Source organism: Rissa tridactyla, chromosome 20 (genome assembly GCF_028500815.1).
Source record: "Rissa tridactyla isolate bRisTri1 chromosome 20, bRisTri1.patW.cur.20221130, whole genome shotgun sequence".
NCBI classification, from domain to species: Eukaryota; Metazoa; Chordata; class Aves; order Charadriiformes; family Laridae; genus Rissa; species Rissa tridactyla.
In genome coordinates, this window is record NC_071485.1 from 6710101 (window position 1) to 6729664 (window position 19564).

The 19564-nt window shown below is 41.2% G+C and overlaps 1 protein-coding gene across 4 annotated transcripts in view; it reads right to left on the bottom strand.

Moving 5' to 3' along the window:
* The window catches only part of EBF2 (EBF transcription factor 2), a 145319-nt gene that overhangs the window by 19308 nt on the left and 106447 nt on the right, over positions 1-19564 (bottom strand). For all 4 annotated transcript variants that reach the window (XM_054180779.1, XM_054180778.1, XM_054180780.1 and 1 more), the window contains exons 8-10: positions 9120-9237; positions 7208-7338; positions 6520-6646 (exon numbers count right to left, since the gene is read on the bottom strand). In XM_054180779.1, coding sequence (XP_054036754.1) covers positions 6520-6646; positions 7208-7338; positions 9120-9237 — 376 coding nt within the window. The remainder of the gene's footprint in view (positions 1-6519; positions 6647-7207; positions 7339-9119; positions 9238-19564) is intronic.

A 19564-nucleotide genomic window follows, 5' to 3' on the forward strand; every position in this document is an offset into this window, starting at 1 on the left:
TTTCATTCCGACAGATAAATAGCAGCAAATCATTTCTCAACAACGTTGAATTGTTCTAAGAATAACTCAGCCATTTTGAATCAATGTATGTATTATGTCTTTCAGCACAAAAGCTTTTCTGTACAGCTTGCAACAGAATGGCCTACTACTAGTTTTACTCATTAATGAAACAAAAATATCTCTGTCGTGAAATCCTGTTAAAAACCAACATCCAACATTTGTAGAAGTAACCGGTACCTCTTCTACTGAAGGGAAAGACGGAGAATCCACCAGCAAGTTTAAACAGCTTCACCACATACCACTTCCACTGAGAAAAGAGCTACTGGACCAGTGGTGATTTATCTCTGTGTTACATAGAAATATGCCAAAATTATATCCAAATGCTTTTGGGTTCATGGATTCAGAGACCATGAAGGGGTCTGACACAGAAGCAGGCTGCTCCTTATTTCCTACAAATGAGGTATCTGAAATGAAACCCCCAAGAAAACTGATTCAGGTACAGCAAAATCCCTTTGGGAACTCTCAAATCCAGTGTTTCAGGCATAAAGGGGTCTCTTGAATTTCCCAGAGCACAGTTTAAAAAACTGTGCATGACATGATATAGTGTATGCAAAAAAAGAGCAATCATCTAGTGAATAACCTAAATTGGTGGTTAGGCTGTAAGCCTCACGCTAGCATAACTGTTTTAACAACAGAATTGTTGCAGTCAGCGGTAGGGAGACTGCCCCGCAGTCTGCCAGACTTTATTTATGACGAGGCTCAAATAGAGTATGGCACAGTCCTTCCTCTTTTATATTGTTCCTTACCCTCCAAAATCCATGCTTTCATTTTAAATACAAGTCTCCAGCTATTATGACTCACTGGAACAGAAGAAAAATTCTCACACTTGAGCAATTGATGCCATGACATCTGTCTGCATTTGCAAAACCTGAAACAACAGCTCAGTCCCATTCATCTCAACGGGGACTGACTCAGATACCCAGTGATAACAGTGCTGACATTTAAAGTATTAATTATTTCCCCACACATCAAAGCACATCAGACTGTTGAAGGAAGATGATGTTATGAAGATCTGCACAATTTACCATGAGCGACAGCTCACTCCGATATTGCCTTGGGAGACGCGCACTCTCCTCCGCCAATCAAAGAAGGGCCACAACCAAGGACCTCCTGCAGCTCATCTTTGCTTTACTCCACGAAGCAGACCAAAGGGCCACAAGTCCTCTGCTGGCAAAGTATGAATGAGAAAGAAACAGAGTATGCATATCCCCAGAAATATCCTGAACCCAGAGAACTGAGCCAGAAGGATCGCCGAATTTGGAGTGCGATGCCGAACCTTTGTAAACCCATTAACATAGAGAAAAAGGCTCCAATGGCCTTAAAGCTTCAATTCCATCTTTGCCCTAGTGACTACCTTCGCTCAAGACAACAGTAAAGAGATGGCTGGTATTCACCCTACAGAATAAAACATTTCCACGTTGCCTCCTACAGAAGCTTGCTTGCTATAATCATGCTAATTGTGGGCTTGGGGGTACACAGACACTGGTCAGCCTGCTCTGAGGGGGACATGCTGGTCTGGAGATAGAAGGATGCTGCAAGAAGGGGACTGCCAGTGGCGCTGCGGGGTATCTGCTGGGTTGGCAACAGCCATTCCAAACACCCTACTCCCAACACAGCATCGCCTCCTATTCTGTGTGCGTTCCCTAGGCTAAAGCAGTGGTCGGAGCCGCTCTCTGCAAATGCTTTCTGTCACATCGGTTGTGTTCTGGCCAAGCTCTTCCAATTTGTAGAGCTCACTGCACCCTTGTAAGTGGTGTTTCCCACAAGCAGATAACAAGACCTTCTCAAATCTACTTACAAGCTTTAGCAAACCGGTACCGCCTATCCCTGGCACCTGGCATAGAGACTGACACAGTACAGCCCGGGAGTCCAACATATCCTACAGATTATTTTATATTGCATTGCTCTGACAAGTTAACCCCCGGGGGATTTCTGCTCAGCAAGGAAAATTATGTTCAAAATCTCCCTGATATACACATTTCCAGGTTAGCATCTCTATGACAGAGTAAATGCAGAGCTGTGATCAAACTTAAGACATGAAAGCCTACGAGACACATCCTCAGCTGGCGTAAACTAATGTAAGCGTTATTAAAGTCAAGGGAACTTACAGCGGCAGAGAACTGCAATGTGTGTGGTATTAAAAGCAGAATATCAGGCTACTGCCAGATTAGCAGCAAACGTTTTATTATTCCAGGAACAGCTGATGAAAGAAAAGTAATTCAGAACATGGGCGATATATGTGTAACCTGTATTCTCACCAGATTAAGGTGCACACGGAGACTAAATGTTTAGTTGTGGTGATGTAAAATTAGACTTTTTATCTCTCACTTCAAGTGCATACTAAGCTATTAATGTATGTAAGTTGGTTCAGCCACTGCCATTACCATGTAACAAGCAGTTTCTCTAGATTTTTGCTATTTTCTGTAGCGCACCGTTACGTGTCCGTAGAATCCCGGTGGCTTCACTCTTATAAAAGTTCTCCATCTGGGAACCTTATGGAAAAGTCCACCCATCACATTTGGGCGATGAGAGGAATTTGATGGCTGAGTTGCAGCACCCTGAATGATAGCACTTAAGAGTGGAAACGCTGACAGACCCATAACTGCAGCGCTGCCAGCGCAGCACGCTGTGCAAGGAGCCCATTATAAATACACATTGCAGGACGTCCATGAGCTCCCCTAACAGCTCCACTGGGGCATTTACATTTACCCTTGAAATTTATATCTAATTTTTATATTCATCTTTTTAACAGTTTATCATTTTCTTCTTCAAACAACCTGTTTTACTGTGACTCTTAAAAAAAAAATAAAGAAAGAAAAAAGTTCAAGTATAATCAGGTCAAACATTAATATTTGATTGTATATTAAATAATGAGGGCATAGGCAGATACACACAATACTAACTAAGATCATTGTTTTTCTGTTTCCATGTTTTAAGAATATTGGTGTTCCAGCGAATAAAGGATATGACTAGAACCGGAGAGCTCTATTTCCCTGTCTATCTCCAGCTTTCCTCTATAACCACAGGCAAGCAGTTCATCTTTCTTTATCCTTCCGTGGCGATGTCTCCTATAAAATAGAAGCACGTGTCTTTCTGGAACTGGTTGCCCATGTCTGATGCCGTGAGGCCCCGATGAGGTCTGCTTTTATATAAATAATTATTCTTGTCATAGCTGTGAAGTACCTATAGGCAGCTACTCAGTATTTTTCATATGACTTGACCCTTCGTGCTTTTCATCTGAGGTTGGATCTCAGCACTTAATAATTATGAAGGACTTAATACAACATGACCCTGCTAGTGCCGGGGCTGCTAGTTGTTGCTGCTGTTATTAGTTCTGACAGAACTACATCTTCCCATGCTTTTAGTTTGCAGGATTTCACACTTTTCAGTCTCCTGGGCTTGATGTTAATGCCTCTGCATTTCTTTGGTTTTTGCAGAGCGCAGCCTGAATGTAAAGGGGAGGTATTTAGAGGAGAAATTCTCGTTTCTTAAGGCAACTACAAATCAAGAGAGAAGTGGTTTTATTTGTGTCTCCCAGCCCACTGCACTTTCTGATACGTTATCTATAAACTTTGCGACAGCTCAGAGGAATATATTGCAACATAAAGTACTAAAATTATCAAGAAAATAATAAACTTCCATTTTCAAAAAAAACCCACAGATTTTTGTTACAATGCACAGAACTACCTCACCAATAATTATAAAACCTACCGAACTTTCCCCTTTGGTATTTGATACGGTATTTGTCTGCTACTCTACCCAACGAATAACAGCACTTCTGTGCTGCTACTGAGATATTTTACAGAGTACTATGGATGCACACACGCGTTCTGAGGGCAGTGGCATTTAAACAACCTGAGGCTGTTTTCTGGTAGCTTCTCTGCTGTCTAATAACATGGTTGAGCCCTTCACCCTTTCTTTCAGTGGGGGATTAATTCAGGTCTCTCTTACCATTTTCCATTTTCACATAAATGTGCTGGAACTGTGCATCTTCAATGCTCCTAACTTTCTGATAAAATCTAATAGAAATCGGTCAAGAAGTTCCAAAGTTGTTGTGGAAGGTCTGAAGAAGACTGACAGGCAGAAGGACCTCGATTGCCTGAATATGGCTTGCCTAAGTTAAAACCGAATGCATTTGTTCACAATCACAGTAGTTTTTTGATAGCACAGCCACAGAAAGAAAAAAAATGCCACCATGTTATTTTCATAGCTTAGAAGTTGTTTTTACTGCTATTAGCAGCAACAACCTGGGGGAATTGATTATACAGGTGAGCCTTTACCTAATAGCTGTGTTTATCATTTTGCCTGCCATGGTGGGAGAGCTGCAGGTTCTTGAACAGACAGATTGAAAAGTTGTCTCTTCTACCCTCGCTCTAACAGCTCGGCATCTTCTGCGAAATGCTGTTTTGTAACATATGGCAGTAAGCACCCACTCACTCCTCAGAGAATGCTAACGGATATCCCTATGCCAATAACAGCAGTAAAACAGGGATAGTATATTTAACTTTCTTCTCTTCTGCTGGCTCCTACATACATCTTCATGTCCTTTTCTGTGTGTAACCCTAATTAACATGTCAAAGAACTGCGCTGCAGTCTGACTCAAGTCCCCCCTAAATAGTACAAGTAAGTTTGCACTTAAAACAGCTTTACAATAATAAGACTTTTCTCTATAGAGGAATGCACATTCCTATTGCACGTCTCTGTATCACCCAGTTCCTCCACCTCTGTCAGCACAGGTCCTGACGGCAGAGGGATGGTGGCCCTCAGCACTGCTTGTGTTGAAGACACCATGCGATCAAGGCCTCCAGAAGCAGAAAATGGAACAGAAGAACTTTACGTTTAAATCTGTAATAACAACTAAAGAATTAACAGTCTCTCTGACGGTAAAGGCATCAGCCTGGTCCAGCCCCCACAAGGCCTGTACTCCCCATGGATCAGTGACACTGCCCCTTTGCTTAAGGAGTGCCAGACTCTGCCAAGTTAAACCTGTCCCATCTCTGTAGAAACACGACTGTATTTGCACGCAGGTGTGAAACTTTAACCTGTCTGGTGGCTTTGCCAGTCATCTCTCAGGAAAAGGAGATAAGTTCAACCTGCTCAAGCATCAGATCAGGCCCAGGGATCAGTGAGTCAATGCTCTGCCTTAGAAGAAAATGTATTTCAAAAGCTTTTGGCCACACCCTGACCTCACAAACCCACGAATAACTCCAGAACGACTTCGCTCTGCACAAGGGTTATTTTGGTGCCAAATCAGAAGAAAGTCCAAATCTCTTTAAGGTTGAGTCAAAGTCACTTTCACTCAATGGACTGAATATATCATTTCAGTATCTTCATTGAAGGCTTAATTCTTGCTGCAGGTTTCTAGGTGTGGCAGTTGTATGAATAAATGCCTTTCCACGTACATAACTAAACACTAATTTAGCATGTGTAATAATAAAGGGTATATAAAATGGCATAAAACAGGACCTTCACAGATCATTGGTTCTTTCTAAAGTCCTAATGTGTCAGATTTTCATTCAAATTTTTCCACTTATGGAAAAATTCTAACCAATTCACTCAACAGGTGGTTACGTTTTTACCTTAAAATTCTTAATAAAATATTTCCTGGACCTTCATTATTATTTTTCAGTTAAATTATGATTTAAAATATGTCAAATATAATACACAAAGATTATTTAATGAGGATTGTTGGTAGTAAGAGGCTTTTAAAAATGAAATAAATCCTTCCATTTTGAGAAATCTGAATACAAGTTGGTGGGAGCAAGTCATTCAACAAACCCACCCTTTAGATCTTGGCACACCATTATTCTCCAGCCACGTGTAACAGGCTACAGAAACTTTAGTGTCTACGTTTTATGCCATCATTGTTACTACTGGTTCTGGCAGTTCAATGAAATGGTCCCATCCGATTTTTTTCTTTCAGATCTCTAGACAACGTTTTCCTGCTAGCAGAGGTGAATATAGGACACTAAATAAGTTGATAATCCATTTAAGAATAAAAAAACCCCAACAGATTTATTTTCCACTCAGCTCACTGATGTCTCTTGATACAAGATGCTCTCCTTGTCCTCTGGGATTATCTTGAAAATGAAAGGTTACCCCCAGCGAGAGGGAAATGTAAAATAAATTCTGTTATAAATAAAACATCTTCCAGTATGTAGGACAATGCTATCATGTTCCCGTACACTCAGTATATCTATAGGCAGAGCCATATCAGAACAGCATGAGCTCTAATCTGGAAAAAATATTAACATGTGTAGTAACAGTGCCTTAACGCCTCTGCAGCACAATGAAGCTATCTCCTTACATGTCCAAATGTCACAACTAGCAGAGTGGCCTTCAAACAGCAAGAGGCTAAATTAAGGAAGAAAGCAAGAAAGCAGAGAGTTGTCAACGGTGATTACCAAAACAAAGAGGCTCTGAGCCTGAGCTCCTCTAGCGTTAATCACAGTCACCTACCTGTGTAAATGAACCTGCCCGGCGCGCCTTTGCAAAACTGTTTGGATTTGTACGATAATGTCACTTCAACCACTCCGGGAATGTGACGTGGAGGTGTCTGAACTCGGATGGCATGAGGCGTGATAAGCTGGTAAACAACAAAAGGAGAGGCACAATTATGACATGTCTGTGTTACTCCCCCCACTTTCACCCTACAAAGATGCTTTATGAGTAAATACGTCATTTATTCCTATAAAGGAGGCACCATAGATCAGACAAGTGATACATGTGCTCTAGTTTCTTGCCTCCAGGAGAGGAAGACACATTTTAGGATAAACTGTCCTCAGGAAAATTGTACTGCTTATGCCCACTGGTTACCTGCTGGCGTTATTTCTAGACCCAGGGAGAATTCTTTCTCCTTCCCACACTCTAATTCTTTCTTTATTTCTTTACCTTTACCTGTCTCCAGATGCCTCCAGGTCCATTCTGGATATTACCGAGCAGTTGGCCTCCATAATATCACACAGCAAGGAGTTCCACAGACTGAACATGTTCCATGAATTTCCTTCACACAGGTTTGTATGGCCCACCTTAACACGCCGCCAGTTTTGTACCATTATTGGAATGGGAATTAACATTGTTCCCCCTCCGTTTTCCTCAGAAAAGGAGCTTTTCTTCAGGTTAGCAACAGGGAGGCAGCCCTACCTACCTCGCTCCATACAAGCATGGTTCCGAATACGACTTGCAGCCCATCAAAGAAGTTGTCTCCAATAATGATCACCATCGCTCCCCCTGTAGTCCAGCCTTCACTGGGGCTGATTGCTTTGATGCACGGTGTAGCTAAACAAAACAAAAAGGACATCGGATTATGGGTTTTTTTCTCCCACGCAGTCTTGAGACTGTTTGCAATACTGGGGGTAAAGCCCTGCAGCGGCAATTTCTGTGCGCCTTAAGCAGTCCTGAGTCATGTTTGATGCAAACCGGAGCTTAGAGCAGCTTCACCTGCCCACGCCTGGAGTTTCTGCACCACTCCGTGGCTGGCATCAATTCCCTAGCGCTGACAAAGGCCTAGGACAAGCTCCCTCCAACCATTCACCCATGAGGGCTGCTCTACCATGCCACGAAGCCCAATAAATAAATAAATACATAAATGAATAAACCAATAAATAGATAAATAAAAGCATGTTTTCTGCCTTGCTTGTGTTAATTACTTGCCTATTCATTACTGGCACTTAACATCGTGTCATTAAAGCCTAATAGGCCAACTGTAGTGGGTGTAAAAATGAAACGCTTAAATGATTGTGCAGAGGCTGTTTAAAAAAAACCCCACTTATTAGCATATGATCGCACAAAAGCTAAACTCTGTGGAAAGAGAGGTAGATTAAGATTTATTAAGTTTATCAATGGGTAAAAAAGGTAAGAGAATATCAAATGTTTCCTCCAATTCCTATCAGGAGACAATTTTTAATAATTTTCTTGATTTTATAGAGTAGATTTTTTTTTTCTCCTCTCTTCCATATGTTCAAGGCCTCTGGACTATACATCCCATCAGGAACCCAATATGGTTTCCAGGCCATAACCAAAGTCAATCCATCACTCCATTCCCAATGTTGACAGGGTCAGAGGTGGAGGGGAACTTTGGCAGTGCTCCAAAAACATGAGACTCCTTTGAACAGCCAGTCAATCACATCCAATCAGTCAAGGAAAAACTGGATGGCTTCCTAGGCTAGGAATCCTGGGATTTTCCTTCTACCATTTCACTGCCCGCTGGGGGAGAATTAACACCACTCTGAATTCTTTACTGATTCAATCATTTTCTTCCAGTTCATTAATTCTTCTTTTAGGTTGATATAGGGCACAGTTAAGAAGTGGGGCAGCAAAACATTATAATGAAATAATATCCTTGCTTGTCTTTTCTACTAACATCACTAGCGCTTCTCACTTTCACTAGCTGCAGGGGAGGGAAAAGCAGGCACAGATAGCATTTTTGAGTAATTTTGAGTATACTGTCTGTGTGAGAGAGGTGGAATGTGTTGGTAATGAATGTATGGGAAGAGGGAGAGGAGGGGCCAACCAGTTTGAAGCTTAACAGATACAAGTATTTGTAATTGCTTTAATATAGTCCAAAACCCATCCTGTAGATGGCCATGAGTCTTGCTTAGCCAAACAAACTAAAATCAATTAGTGTCAGTTCCCTTCTGGGCATTGTTATGCTTTGTGCATAGTTTGTTTAAGGGAACTAGTGACACTTTTTCATACACATCTTGCGCTGTAACAGTTCTGTTTAACTGAGATGTCGTGTTGCCTGAAATCAAATCTATCCCGGCTGAAGGAGAAATCTGAAATTCAGATAATACTTGGTGTTTCTACGTTTTTCATCTTTGCAGTATGAACTAATTAATAAATTGGGGGAGGAAGGGGGAGCCAGTCTCTTAGATGTAAAAAGGCTCATATTTTGCATGCAGCAGACACTGTTTTCCCGCCCCTTCCTCCTCTAGCCCCCCTGAGGTTCTGTAGTTCCCCCTTAGCTCTCCCTCCCTCCTGAAAACAAATAGAAATGGAAGAATGGGCAATGTGCTTTTGCATTCATTTGTGTACTGCTCTTCATACAAATATCCTACCTTCTGAGGGGTCAAGTCTCCGTGCCCTCCGTCCGTGCTTGGAGTTGTTGTGAACAAACATGTTGTCAGACACTGCCAGTACATGCCCGTCAACATTCACTGTTGTTGATAGCACAACCTAGATGTTTAGAAAGGGAAGAAAAAGGAGACAGGTAAACAATTTACTTTGAAATTCAACTTGTAAAGTATTAATTAATCAGTTGAGTTAAAACCCTGTTCTCTTTGTAAAATGGCATCATGTCTGCAGGGTTTACTCCCTAACAAGCAAGGGAGAAAATATTTTCAGCCTTTATTCTATGCATTAATTCCATTTAACATAGCATCCTAAGGGCCGTATAAAGTCCTTACTGTATAATGAACCAGTTACTGCAGATGGCCCTAAATTTAACTTGCTCTGGTGCACTGTAGCATAGCTGATGGCAAAGACGTCTCTCTACACCAACCAGGACGGCAGGCTGCGGAGCACCCCAGCATTTTGCCCTCTGATACCTACGTGCAGACCCAGAGCCATCTGCTGTACCGCACACACACACCAAATGCATCGGCTCCGAAATACAGGTCTCCATCGACTGAACAAAATGGAAACTCCTACTATGTGAAAACATAGTATCATGTCTGGGTTTTGACCTATGTGTGCTCGGTGGCTCTCGAAAATCATCTCAGCCTGAGGACCCCAAATCAAGCAGCAGTTTTTAAACCTTAGCCTCCACAACTTATGTTGCTGTGCTCCAACAGCATCTGAATTCTTAGAGGAGGTGACTGGATGTGTTCATTAATCCCACTTAGTTTTCCCTTTACAATACAATATCCAAAGCTCTAAGTCCTATAAATCCAGAAATCTATGTGCCTTTAACCCACAAACTTTTAGGAAAAAAACCAAACAGTGTTTTAACTACCGGAAGAAGATGCATCTTACTGAAACTTTCAGGTTTCAACCATTAGTTAGTGTAAATCAGCTTAACTCCATTCAGCTGCCGCACAGCTACAGTAATTCCCAGCTATTGAGAACCTGCGCCTGGATGTGTTCACGGATTTTCACAGATACAGCTCTCATACTCCAGGTAAGGGCATGTCAAGCTCTAATTGTTGATAAGACTATATTCAGCATATAGCAGGAGAAACCTTGCCCTCCTACAGGATTATGCTAGCTTAAAGAATACTTTCTTGCTTGAGACAAGTTTAATTCATTCCAAAAGGCTCTTGTCATACTGTACGCTCAGACTTCTCAAGCATTCTTGTCACAAAATGTGTTGCTTTTGTGTGCCAACGGATTTCATCATTGCACATTTGGGTGGAGTGAGACTCCTGTCCAAAGTGAACGTTTCCCGCATGACATAGCTGAACCCACTCAGATGCACTTCATTATTTTCCGTTAAACAATGGAAATAAATTTTAATCTCTCACTGGCCAGCACAGAGCACACTATGGCAACAGGGGAATAGACCTGAATTATTCCAGTGTCTGAAATATTTACGACAAGTGTTTAAATTGTAACCAAATGTAAATAAAAAGTATATCATATATACAGTTACACTATATAATATATACATATCTGACCTCACATACAGAAGGTACGTATGTGATAAACACACACCCACATGCTCTCAGTATGAGATCTTTATAATATATGCAGACTTCAAGTAGACACACATTCCCTCTCTGAATAAGCGTTTGGGTGTAAATGTGCACAACACAAGAGCCCCATTTCAGTGAGAGCTGTAGAGATCCCCGTAGCACGAGCAATAGCAAGAAACAGTCCTCTGTTTAGAAGATAAGTGCTGAGCATCCTCTATTCCCTGAGCCAGCCGGAATGGAAGCTGCACTTACAGACCTCTCTCCATGAGCAGTTCCATTTTTATTTACCTCTCCCATTCATCATAGGAGGGTCAAAGCCACTTGGCATTTCACGGGCTGGGACCTAGGGTAAATAAATACAACATTCTCAGGGACAGGACAAAACGCAAAGTTCAGACCTGGACCAGAACCTTCCCATCGTTTTGGACCTTATTTCTAAGTAATCTCTAAGGCGCTGTTGAAATTCAGCAGAGACCTCTGTCATCTTTGCTACGACACTGCTCCAACTCCTTATCCATGATGTGGGGTAAGAACACGTGAGATTATGGACGTAGAAATTACTGAACTTCTTTACTTTGCTCCAGTGATTGTCTGATGAAGATGACAATCCGATTGTTTTATACTGAAGATTAAAAACCCATGTTTTATGGATAAAAGGAAGAGGAATGCGCATTCCACTATGGTCTCTTACTCCCAGGCCCTTCCCTTTCACAAGCCAACTGCTTTCCCCCAGTGAGTATTTCCTGGGTCATGACGGGTGACCCTTTCCATCTGGAATCAATCAGTCAACTCCTGACAACTTCCTGAAACACCTCACTCCATTTCCTGTTCTCTCCCCCTTCTCTCCTTCCCCCTGGTTTGCTTCACTCTTCAAAACTGCAGGCCACAGCAGCTTAATGTTAGAGGGTCAGACACAGTTAGACTCCAAAACACTACACAAGAACACCTTTGACCTTCAAAAATCTTTACATCTTAGCTAAACAAATCAAGGTCAACGTTTCTTACCATTACCTTGTTAACCATTTCTATGCATTTTTGCCAATACCCTTCTGAACACAGATTTATCAATATCACTTGTGCTCCTAACATTGTAAAACATTCCAGGCCTTTTTTTAAAAAAAAAAAAAAACCCTGTATTTAGTGCTGATGAAAGGTGATGTGCAAACTTCCCTGGAGATTTAAATTCTCAGATTTGTCCACAGCAACAGCAAATTACTGGCAAATGGTTTTGGTGTGTTTTTCTTTTCCTGATCTGGTGGCACTTCTTCTTGTGTATGACTAACTTGGCTTCTACGCCTATTCAGCTGATGGTCTTTTACCTAAAATCAGTAGTTAATGCAAAATGTAATCCTAAGGGAATGATCTGAGAACATCAAAATATGTCAGGTAGGCCATGGATGTCGGTAATTGGAGCTGAGGGCTAAATTTGACACAGACAGCATAAAGACTAAAGATTTTGTGTTGCCCAACAGCTGGATCAACCTGTCACCTCTGCTGGAGTTTCGGCGGACAACCGACCAAGCAAGACATAGACAGGGCAATGGGTTATTCCTTCATCCATTCAAATGCACGTTCGATCTCCACGAACAGTGAGGGAATTACAGGCATCTCAGCGGTGTTTTCGACAGTTCTTAAGATTCTCTCTCCAAATCTGCAAGGGTCTTGTTATTAGCTACAAAGCCACAGACATAAACCAAGGATTCCCCAGCAGTACTGAAGAAATGCATGTGCTGTATCTCCACATTATTTTTGTTTCCCGGGTGGATTTCTGTAATGTAATCCCTGCTCAAAAACCACGATGAGGGATCACCTACCATGACATTCAGTCAAACTGTCTTCAGCACGTTAAACTCAGGTTCCCTGAGCTGCTCTGCCCCTCTTTCGCTTGCCTGCACACTTCAAAGTGTTTTATTTCTTTACGAACCTTTACCTGGCTACTACAACCTTTCCTCCCCACTTATACATTATATCAGTATTTCTATATTCTAACCTATGCTCCTCTTCAAATCACATACATGCAAGTAAATACACATCATCGTATATACAAAAGCTCTATCACTCACAGACACCTATTTAGACATATGGTACAAACATTCCAGGCATCCAGGCATTTACTTACATGTAACATATCTCATCACTGTGTAAATGATCTCTCTCAAAAAATTCCTGTTACCATTCCAAGTGTGGAAAAAATTCTTTATGACATTGTACATCTGGAAACAATATTACATTCCTGATGCACTTTCCCTTATAACTCTCTAGTCACAGCACCATGTTATTTTAACTTTTCAAAAGAATAACTACTATTGAGGATTTTAAAAATTATCATCATTATTATTATTTTCCATCTGGGTGGAAGAAAAGATGTCAGGCCTCATCCTGCTGTCTTCACTTGGACAGGGCTCCCATTGATGTCAACAGGCGTTTTGGTCGAGCGAGTAATACAGGAGTAGATGCTAGAATATAATGTGTTTGCTTCATAGTTGGATTAGGAATAAGATAAACAATGTGAAAAATGCCAGCAGCCTCTCTCTGCTCAAAACTTCCATTGAATTCTTTGGGAAATCCTCCCTGAGCCCCTCAGCCCGCTGCAAACTCTCGGCCAACAGGCAAAATCTATGCACATCCCTTCACTTCAGGGATGGGGGCTCCTAAGATTATGGGGGCACAAGGGTGGAAGACCATGCCTGGGTCACTGACATCCAGTCTCCTGCTATTACAACCAAACCATGTAGCTACTTTTATAAAATTATCTTCAACCACTTCAAGCTCTTGCCTTTGGTACTCCTCTTGTTTTAAAGCCTACTTGTCCTGATGGTTTGGGAATTTGTGGTTTACAGCCTAAATTTATTCCTCGTCAGTTTATACTTAACACTAGCTTTAAAATTATTATTTCCCACTCTGACCTACCTTAGGATACTTTTAGACAGCAGTTACATCCCTTAGCAGCGCATGTCACTGAAGTATTTGAGCCAAGCTTTTGTCCGCTCACCAGTCACCTTAATGACCCATTCCTGCACCTGCTTCAAGTTCATTTTCATTCTCATTTGAATACAGTTAAACCAGTATATTGTATTCCAAACAAGAAATCAATGGGGTGCAATGGTTCAAATGTATCCTTCTTTCTAGTGGCAAAGCCTACCTGAGACACAGAATCTCATCTGTGGTTTGTTTTTAATAGACGATACACAACTCTGGCCACTCACTGTCACAGAGGCTGGCTGCTCTTCAGAGCTGAGTGCATTAAGCTCCTTCGGTGTTTTTTCTTTTGCAGTTGCAGTTAGTCCTTCCCTTACTCATATCGAATCTAAAATAACATCACCTTTTGTTGGGTCAGTCACTACCTGATGAAGAAATCCACCATCCAGCAATAGCTGGAGACTCTGCTGATAGGAGCTGCACGTTTCACAATCTATACCTGGGAAATTAGTCTCCCATAACGACATTAGTCCATGCAGTATTCACCTCTCTAACAACAGTTCAGTGACTTCTATTCATATCCAAATCTGACCATGGGGGTCTCTGACACATTCTTTTACCATGTCTGGAAAGGATTTTGATTTAGACCAGTTACGTTTTATTCTTGCTGCCCCTTTTTGTTTCTTACAGTCAACATCCCTAACTCACAATATTATCCCACCACTCCTACCCATTTTTCTTTTTCCTGAACGACACAGATCCTTCAGTGCTTCACGTTAGAAGCTAAATGGGAGAATTCTCACACACAGCCAGCTTTGTCATGTGCCTGATGCTGAACTGGATCCAACCACTCTGAGGTCAGGAAGGGAATCTCCCCAGGGATTCACCTTGTTATTTTTCCTTTCTCTTTCTCCCTAGAACACCTAGAGGGGGATACCTGCCAGGAAACATTCCATGTCATGATTTCTGCTGAAAACAGAGGGCAATTGGTGACCTTTCTCTTTTTGTTTCTAAAAAGGCATGTTGGTTCAAAGATGACCATTGTTAGTATCGATGGTCTGCTGCCTTGTACCATTTCTCTCTACCATGGCACCATAGGATCTGTTTAATCAGTGCATTACCGGATGAAGCAGAATTCCCAATCAACAGGAGTCTAATGCGTTAGTACCAGGTCTCAGCTGAAGCATTTTAGCTGAAGTGCCTCATCTTAATTCCACAGAATTATTGTCCCCCATTACACACCGGTCGTTACCATTAAGTATCATTGGGCTTCAATCAAGTTCTCTAGGAGAAGTCCTCATTAAATGGAGGGCATCATATTATTTTTTTTTAATTCTGTTCCTGGGAGAATCACTCACTGCGAATACAGCAATGACAGTAATGACAATACCTACGGAAACTCAGATTAGCTGAACTCAAACAGGCAGCACTATCCTTTGAATAGGGGATTTTAGCTGCTTTCTGTTTCAGTTTTCCACCGAAAATCTTTATTCAGAAATATATTCATTGATAAGTTATTGATATTTGCTTCAGTTAAATTCACAAGGACATATTACTCGATCTGCTTATGTATTTGGGCAGCCATCAAGTAACCGTGAAAATATCCATTAGTTCTAGAAAGGTTCTCTTTCCCTGCTTTAGCCACTGACAGACATTAAGTAGTGAGTGATTCACAATAGAATTATGTTACTACTGGGTAAAAAAACCCACTAAAATAATGATCATACATCCTTTAACTTCTGGGGTACAACATTTTTTTCAACAGTAGAAAACCTTTGTATTTGATTAAAAAATGAAAGTTAAGAGATTTTCATTGCATCTTTGAAGCTCTTAATATCAAAGCAAATTTCAAATAGTTAACGCGATCACAAAGCAGCTGGTGTTGCTCTCCAAACTAAAGAATTATACGAAAAAAAACCCAACCTCTTCAGGCATCTGGAGCTGTATTGAATTTACAATGCCGTGTTAATGTAACCTTTCCATCCCTTTTTCTCCCCCACCCCCTTTTTTTTTAAACGAGTGTGATATAAGTGAAATCTAACATTTAATTTTGTTTAACATACTGTAACTATACTACAAAATATCTAAATCTTCTATCTAGAAGCGGGGCTGAGGCCAGGCTCAGAGACTGGATCCCAACGCCCTGGAACTTTGGTTCTCAGCCAAGCCAAGCCCAAACTGTGGAGCTTCACACCCATCTCTAATCAGAAGCATTAACTTGACACTTTTCCAGACATGAGTAACCATTCTTCCATGCTGGAAGAACTCAATAAGATGCATTGTACAGCACTATTTCCATGTCTCTTATTTATGTTTGTGTCTCAACAACAAAGCCTGCGTTTCGGGCTTTCATTCCATCTCTATTAAAGAGCAAAATCGGTTTTTGATGAGACCCTTTCAGTTCCAGGTTTCAGTAGCAATTTAAATCAGAACTTTGATATAAGGATTTTCTCTTCTGTTTTGTTGGGTTTTTTTTAATAACCATAAAAAAGAGTATCTTAATGTCTCCTGGAGATCTGACAAGCATTACAACATTGCAAATTAATATATTTGGTTCTGCAGAAAAACATAGGTACGAATTAAGATACTGAGCTGAGCATCGCTGCAGAAGTCTGTCTAAGGAAAGTGAAATGCGTGGAAATGTTTGAAAGAGGAGGGCCGTTAATAGCAACAGCTGTACAAATAATTTATTAGGAAAAAAACCAACAAAGGTTTTAGATGTGGCCCAAGAATAAAACATAATGAATTAAATCGTAAAATGAATAAAGTACCCTACTGCACTGTGCTTTTTGACTGCTTTTACTCTACTCACATGTTCCAGTACTGGTAGGATGAACAACTGCCCTTTTAAACCTAATAAACAATTCTGCACATTAATTACTTTGCCCCATGTAAATCTTCACAATTCAAATGAAAATGAATATGTTCACAGTGTGCAAGCACACCACTAATATTTGAAGTACTCTATCTTTTTTTCCCCACTTCTGACTTTATGGGCAGCTGACAGACCGCGCTCAACAAGCAGCCGGCAAAAAGCGTTTGCCCAAATTGAAAAACCAAAAACAAAACAAAAAAAGCCCCCCCCAAAATCAACCAAAAATAGGAGGAGCCAGAAGACAGAGACAGTGGAGCATTCAAGAACACTCTTTAACTACCCTTCCATTGAGGGAAGCCGTGCTTCTAACCTGCGAAACAACGAGGCAGACAGAAAACAAGCTCTGTGCTTATTGTCTTTACAGCTCATCATGGCTAATTTCCTTTGGAACACAGAGCTTTTCTACTCCCAATGTGTCAAATTTTAGCAACTGAACTACTTTATGTATCCTTTTTTATACACGCTGACCTCCGTAGACCAGAACAAAGCTTATAACCTGATGCGTCCAGTTTTGAACAAGCCTGAATGAAGATCCTGCTTTCACTCAAAACCGCAAGTATTTTGGAATTTGTCTCAAAGGGTTAATTTTTGTAACTCTGAAAAAAAAGTCTTGTCAACATTTTTAGTTTTGACAAAAAGTAAGCTAAGCCTAGTGGTTTTCCCTGATGTTGATTAATCTGGGGCTTTGCACTGATATCTCACAATGAAACTCAAAGGGTATGAACCCACAGGGGTTTCAGTGAGCCCTGCAGAACACAACCAGAGAGTTTCACTTGGCTCTAGTTTTCCAGCTTGGCTTCTTGTAAAGGAGAAAACCCAGATGAAGAGTCTCTCCCAGCTCATTTTCTTCTCCAATAAACTGCTGATTTTGGTATAAAGATCAAAAGCGAGGCCACACTTTCTCATATCCAAGAGGCACGTGGCAGGTGGAGGGGCTGCAGGAATGAAGATTCCATCAGTAGCTAGATGGGTGCTCAAAGACTCATTTCAGTTTCCCCGTTCAGTGTTTCACTGGAAATGTGAAGGTCTTTTGGCTCAATCACATCCCCATTTGGGGTGTGAAGATACAGAACGGAAACAAAGAATACGGTTGATACTAGAGATAGATTCTGCCAAAAAAAATTAGATGTAAAATCCTCCTGCAGTTCAGCACCCGATCGAAATCTGGGATTTCAGTCTCACTGGCCATAGCGAGGGGGCAGCTGGCACGAAACTGAAATCAGACCTCCATTTCTTCAGCATTCAGGTGTATTTGGATCCAGGACTTATATTTTGGCTGTTACAACCAATATTATTTGTAACATGGCAGTGCCTAGAATCCCCAGGTGCTAATCAGGATACCCTTGTGTAAGATTTTTTACAAACTCGTAACAAAACAAAACAAAACAAAACAAAAAGAGAGTCTGTATTTATGTTTCATTACATTCCACAATCAGCTATTCGAGCTGGCTCTAAGAGCTAACAAGATCTGTTTACATGCTATAAATCCAGTTTTCCTTTACTCTCAGATTTTTTCACATTCTTGGCAGATGATATCTAATTGGTGTTTTTTCTTCATTGAAATTGCCACTTGAAAAAAAAAAAATCAGTACAAATTTCCTAACAATGCGCCTCTCTTTTCTCATGTCTTACCATTTCTAAAAACACGGAATGAAGAAGTCACTGCAGTCTCTTTAAACTACTAGTGAAAAAAATTAAGTTTTTCTTTAAATTTATTTCTGCTCAAAACAAAAAATTAACTCTTTTCTATTTTTTGCCCCTATTTCTTTAAAATTTTTGGAGCTTTCAGAAGCTTTTGTTTTGCAGTATTTCTCTTAAAAGCTAAACTTTTTTTTTTAAATAAAAATATACCTCCTGTTAATTTTTCATTGCTAGTAAAATTAAAAAAAAAAATAAATCACTGGTCTGTGAAAACATGTTTTGGTGGAAAGTTTTAAACAACTCTAAACTCCCGCAGAGTTTTAACTTCATTTATAAATGAGGAAAGTGATGCAAGTGCCCAAGCACTGAAACATGAGTTGCCAAACCTAAGGATGTCACCTTCCCTCCCACCACAAGTCTTGCGGGTCTGCCAGAAAATCCCACACCCCTCAATAAGCTAAAATCCTCTTTTTATCAGGGATGTGACCGAGTGAAAGTTCAATAATAATGATAACAAGCAGCAGCAGCATTTAGGAGGACAGTCCTGATTTTCATCAGTAGATGTCAAAGGCTCCGGCGGGCACAGCACGCGTGCGCTTCCTCAAATGCTCTCCTGAATCAAGACCACAAAGTTTTACCAAGGTGAGCAACCCCATTTGGAGAGGTGGAAACACACACTAAAAGAAAGGCAAAATGTCTCATTGAAGGTCTCCCAGCTAATTAGTGGTACAGTCCAACCACCTGACCTGCAATCTTGTGTCCCTGCGCTGGACCACGCTGCCTCCCTCCCGACTGCGTGAGAGTTAGTTCTAGCATCACTCCTCTACAGCCTCTCTGCCTGCCACCTTCCACGCTGCGCAGAGCGGAGACACTGCATCCAGGACGTTTAAAGGCCTGAGCACTCCGTTTACATTTTTGCGCGGGCTAGGTTACAGGTGAAATACTTATTTATTAAACCTAGTTGCTTAAAAGGTTAGGGTATGAATGATGGGAGACTGCGTCTGCCTTTCTCTTCACCAGTGACACACTTCACCTCCTTCTGTGTTTTTATTAGCTGGGATTCACAACCCATCAGCGACAGCTATGATGAAACCAGTGGCAGATTTCACTGCAAAGCAGCTGGGTCATTGTCCCACGGGTCTTGTTGCTTTGCTGCGTGAGATCTTAAAGTGACCATCACTGGTTTGGCTTCTTTTTTGAAAGCAGCTGAAAGGGAGGGCACGAGAGAGTTAAAAGGCAAAAGAGATGGGAAGAGATGGGGAGTGGAGGGAAATGAGGAGGCTGCTTGTGTACCACGTACAGAGCTACTTTGAAAAATTCTGAGGCATCTAAGTATCACAAACACGATCCCTGCTGTGGGCAGCTGTATGTGCGAGTGCTTTGCCCGAGGGTGTCAAATCAAATATCCACTGCTGGTTGGTACAGTACATCACTT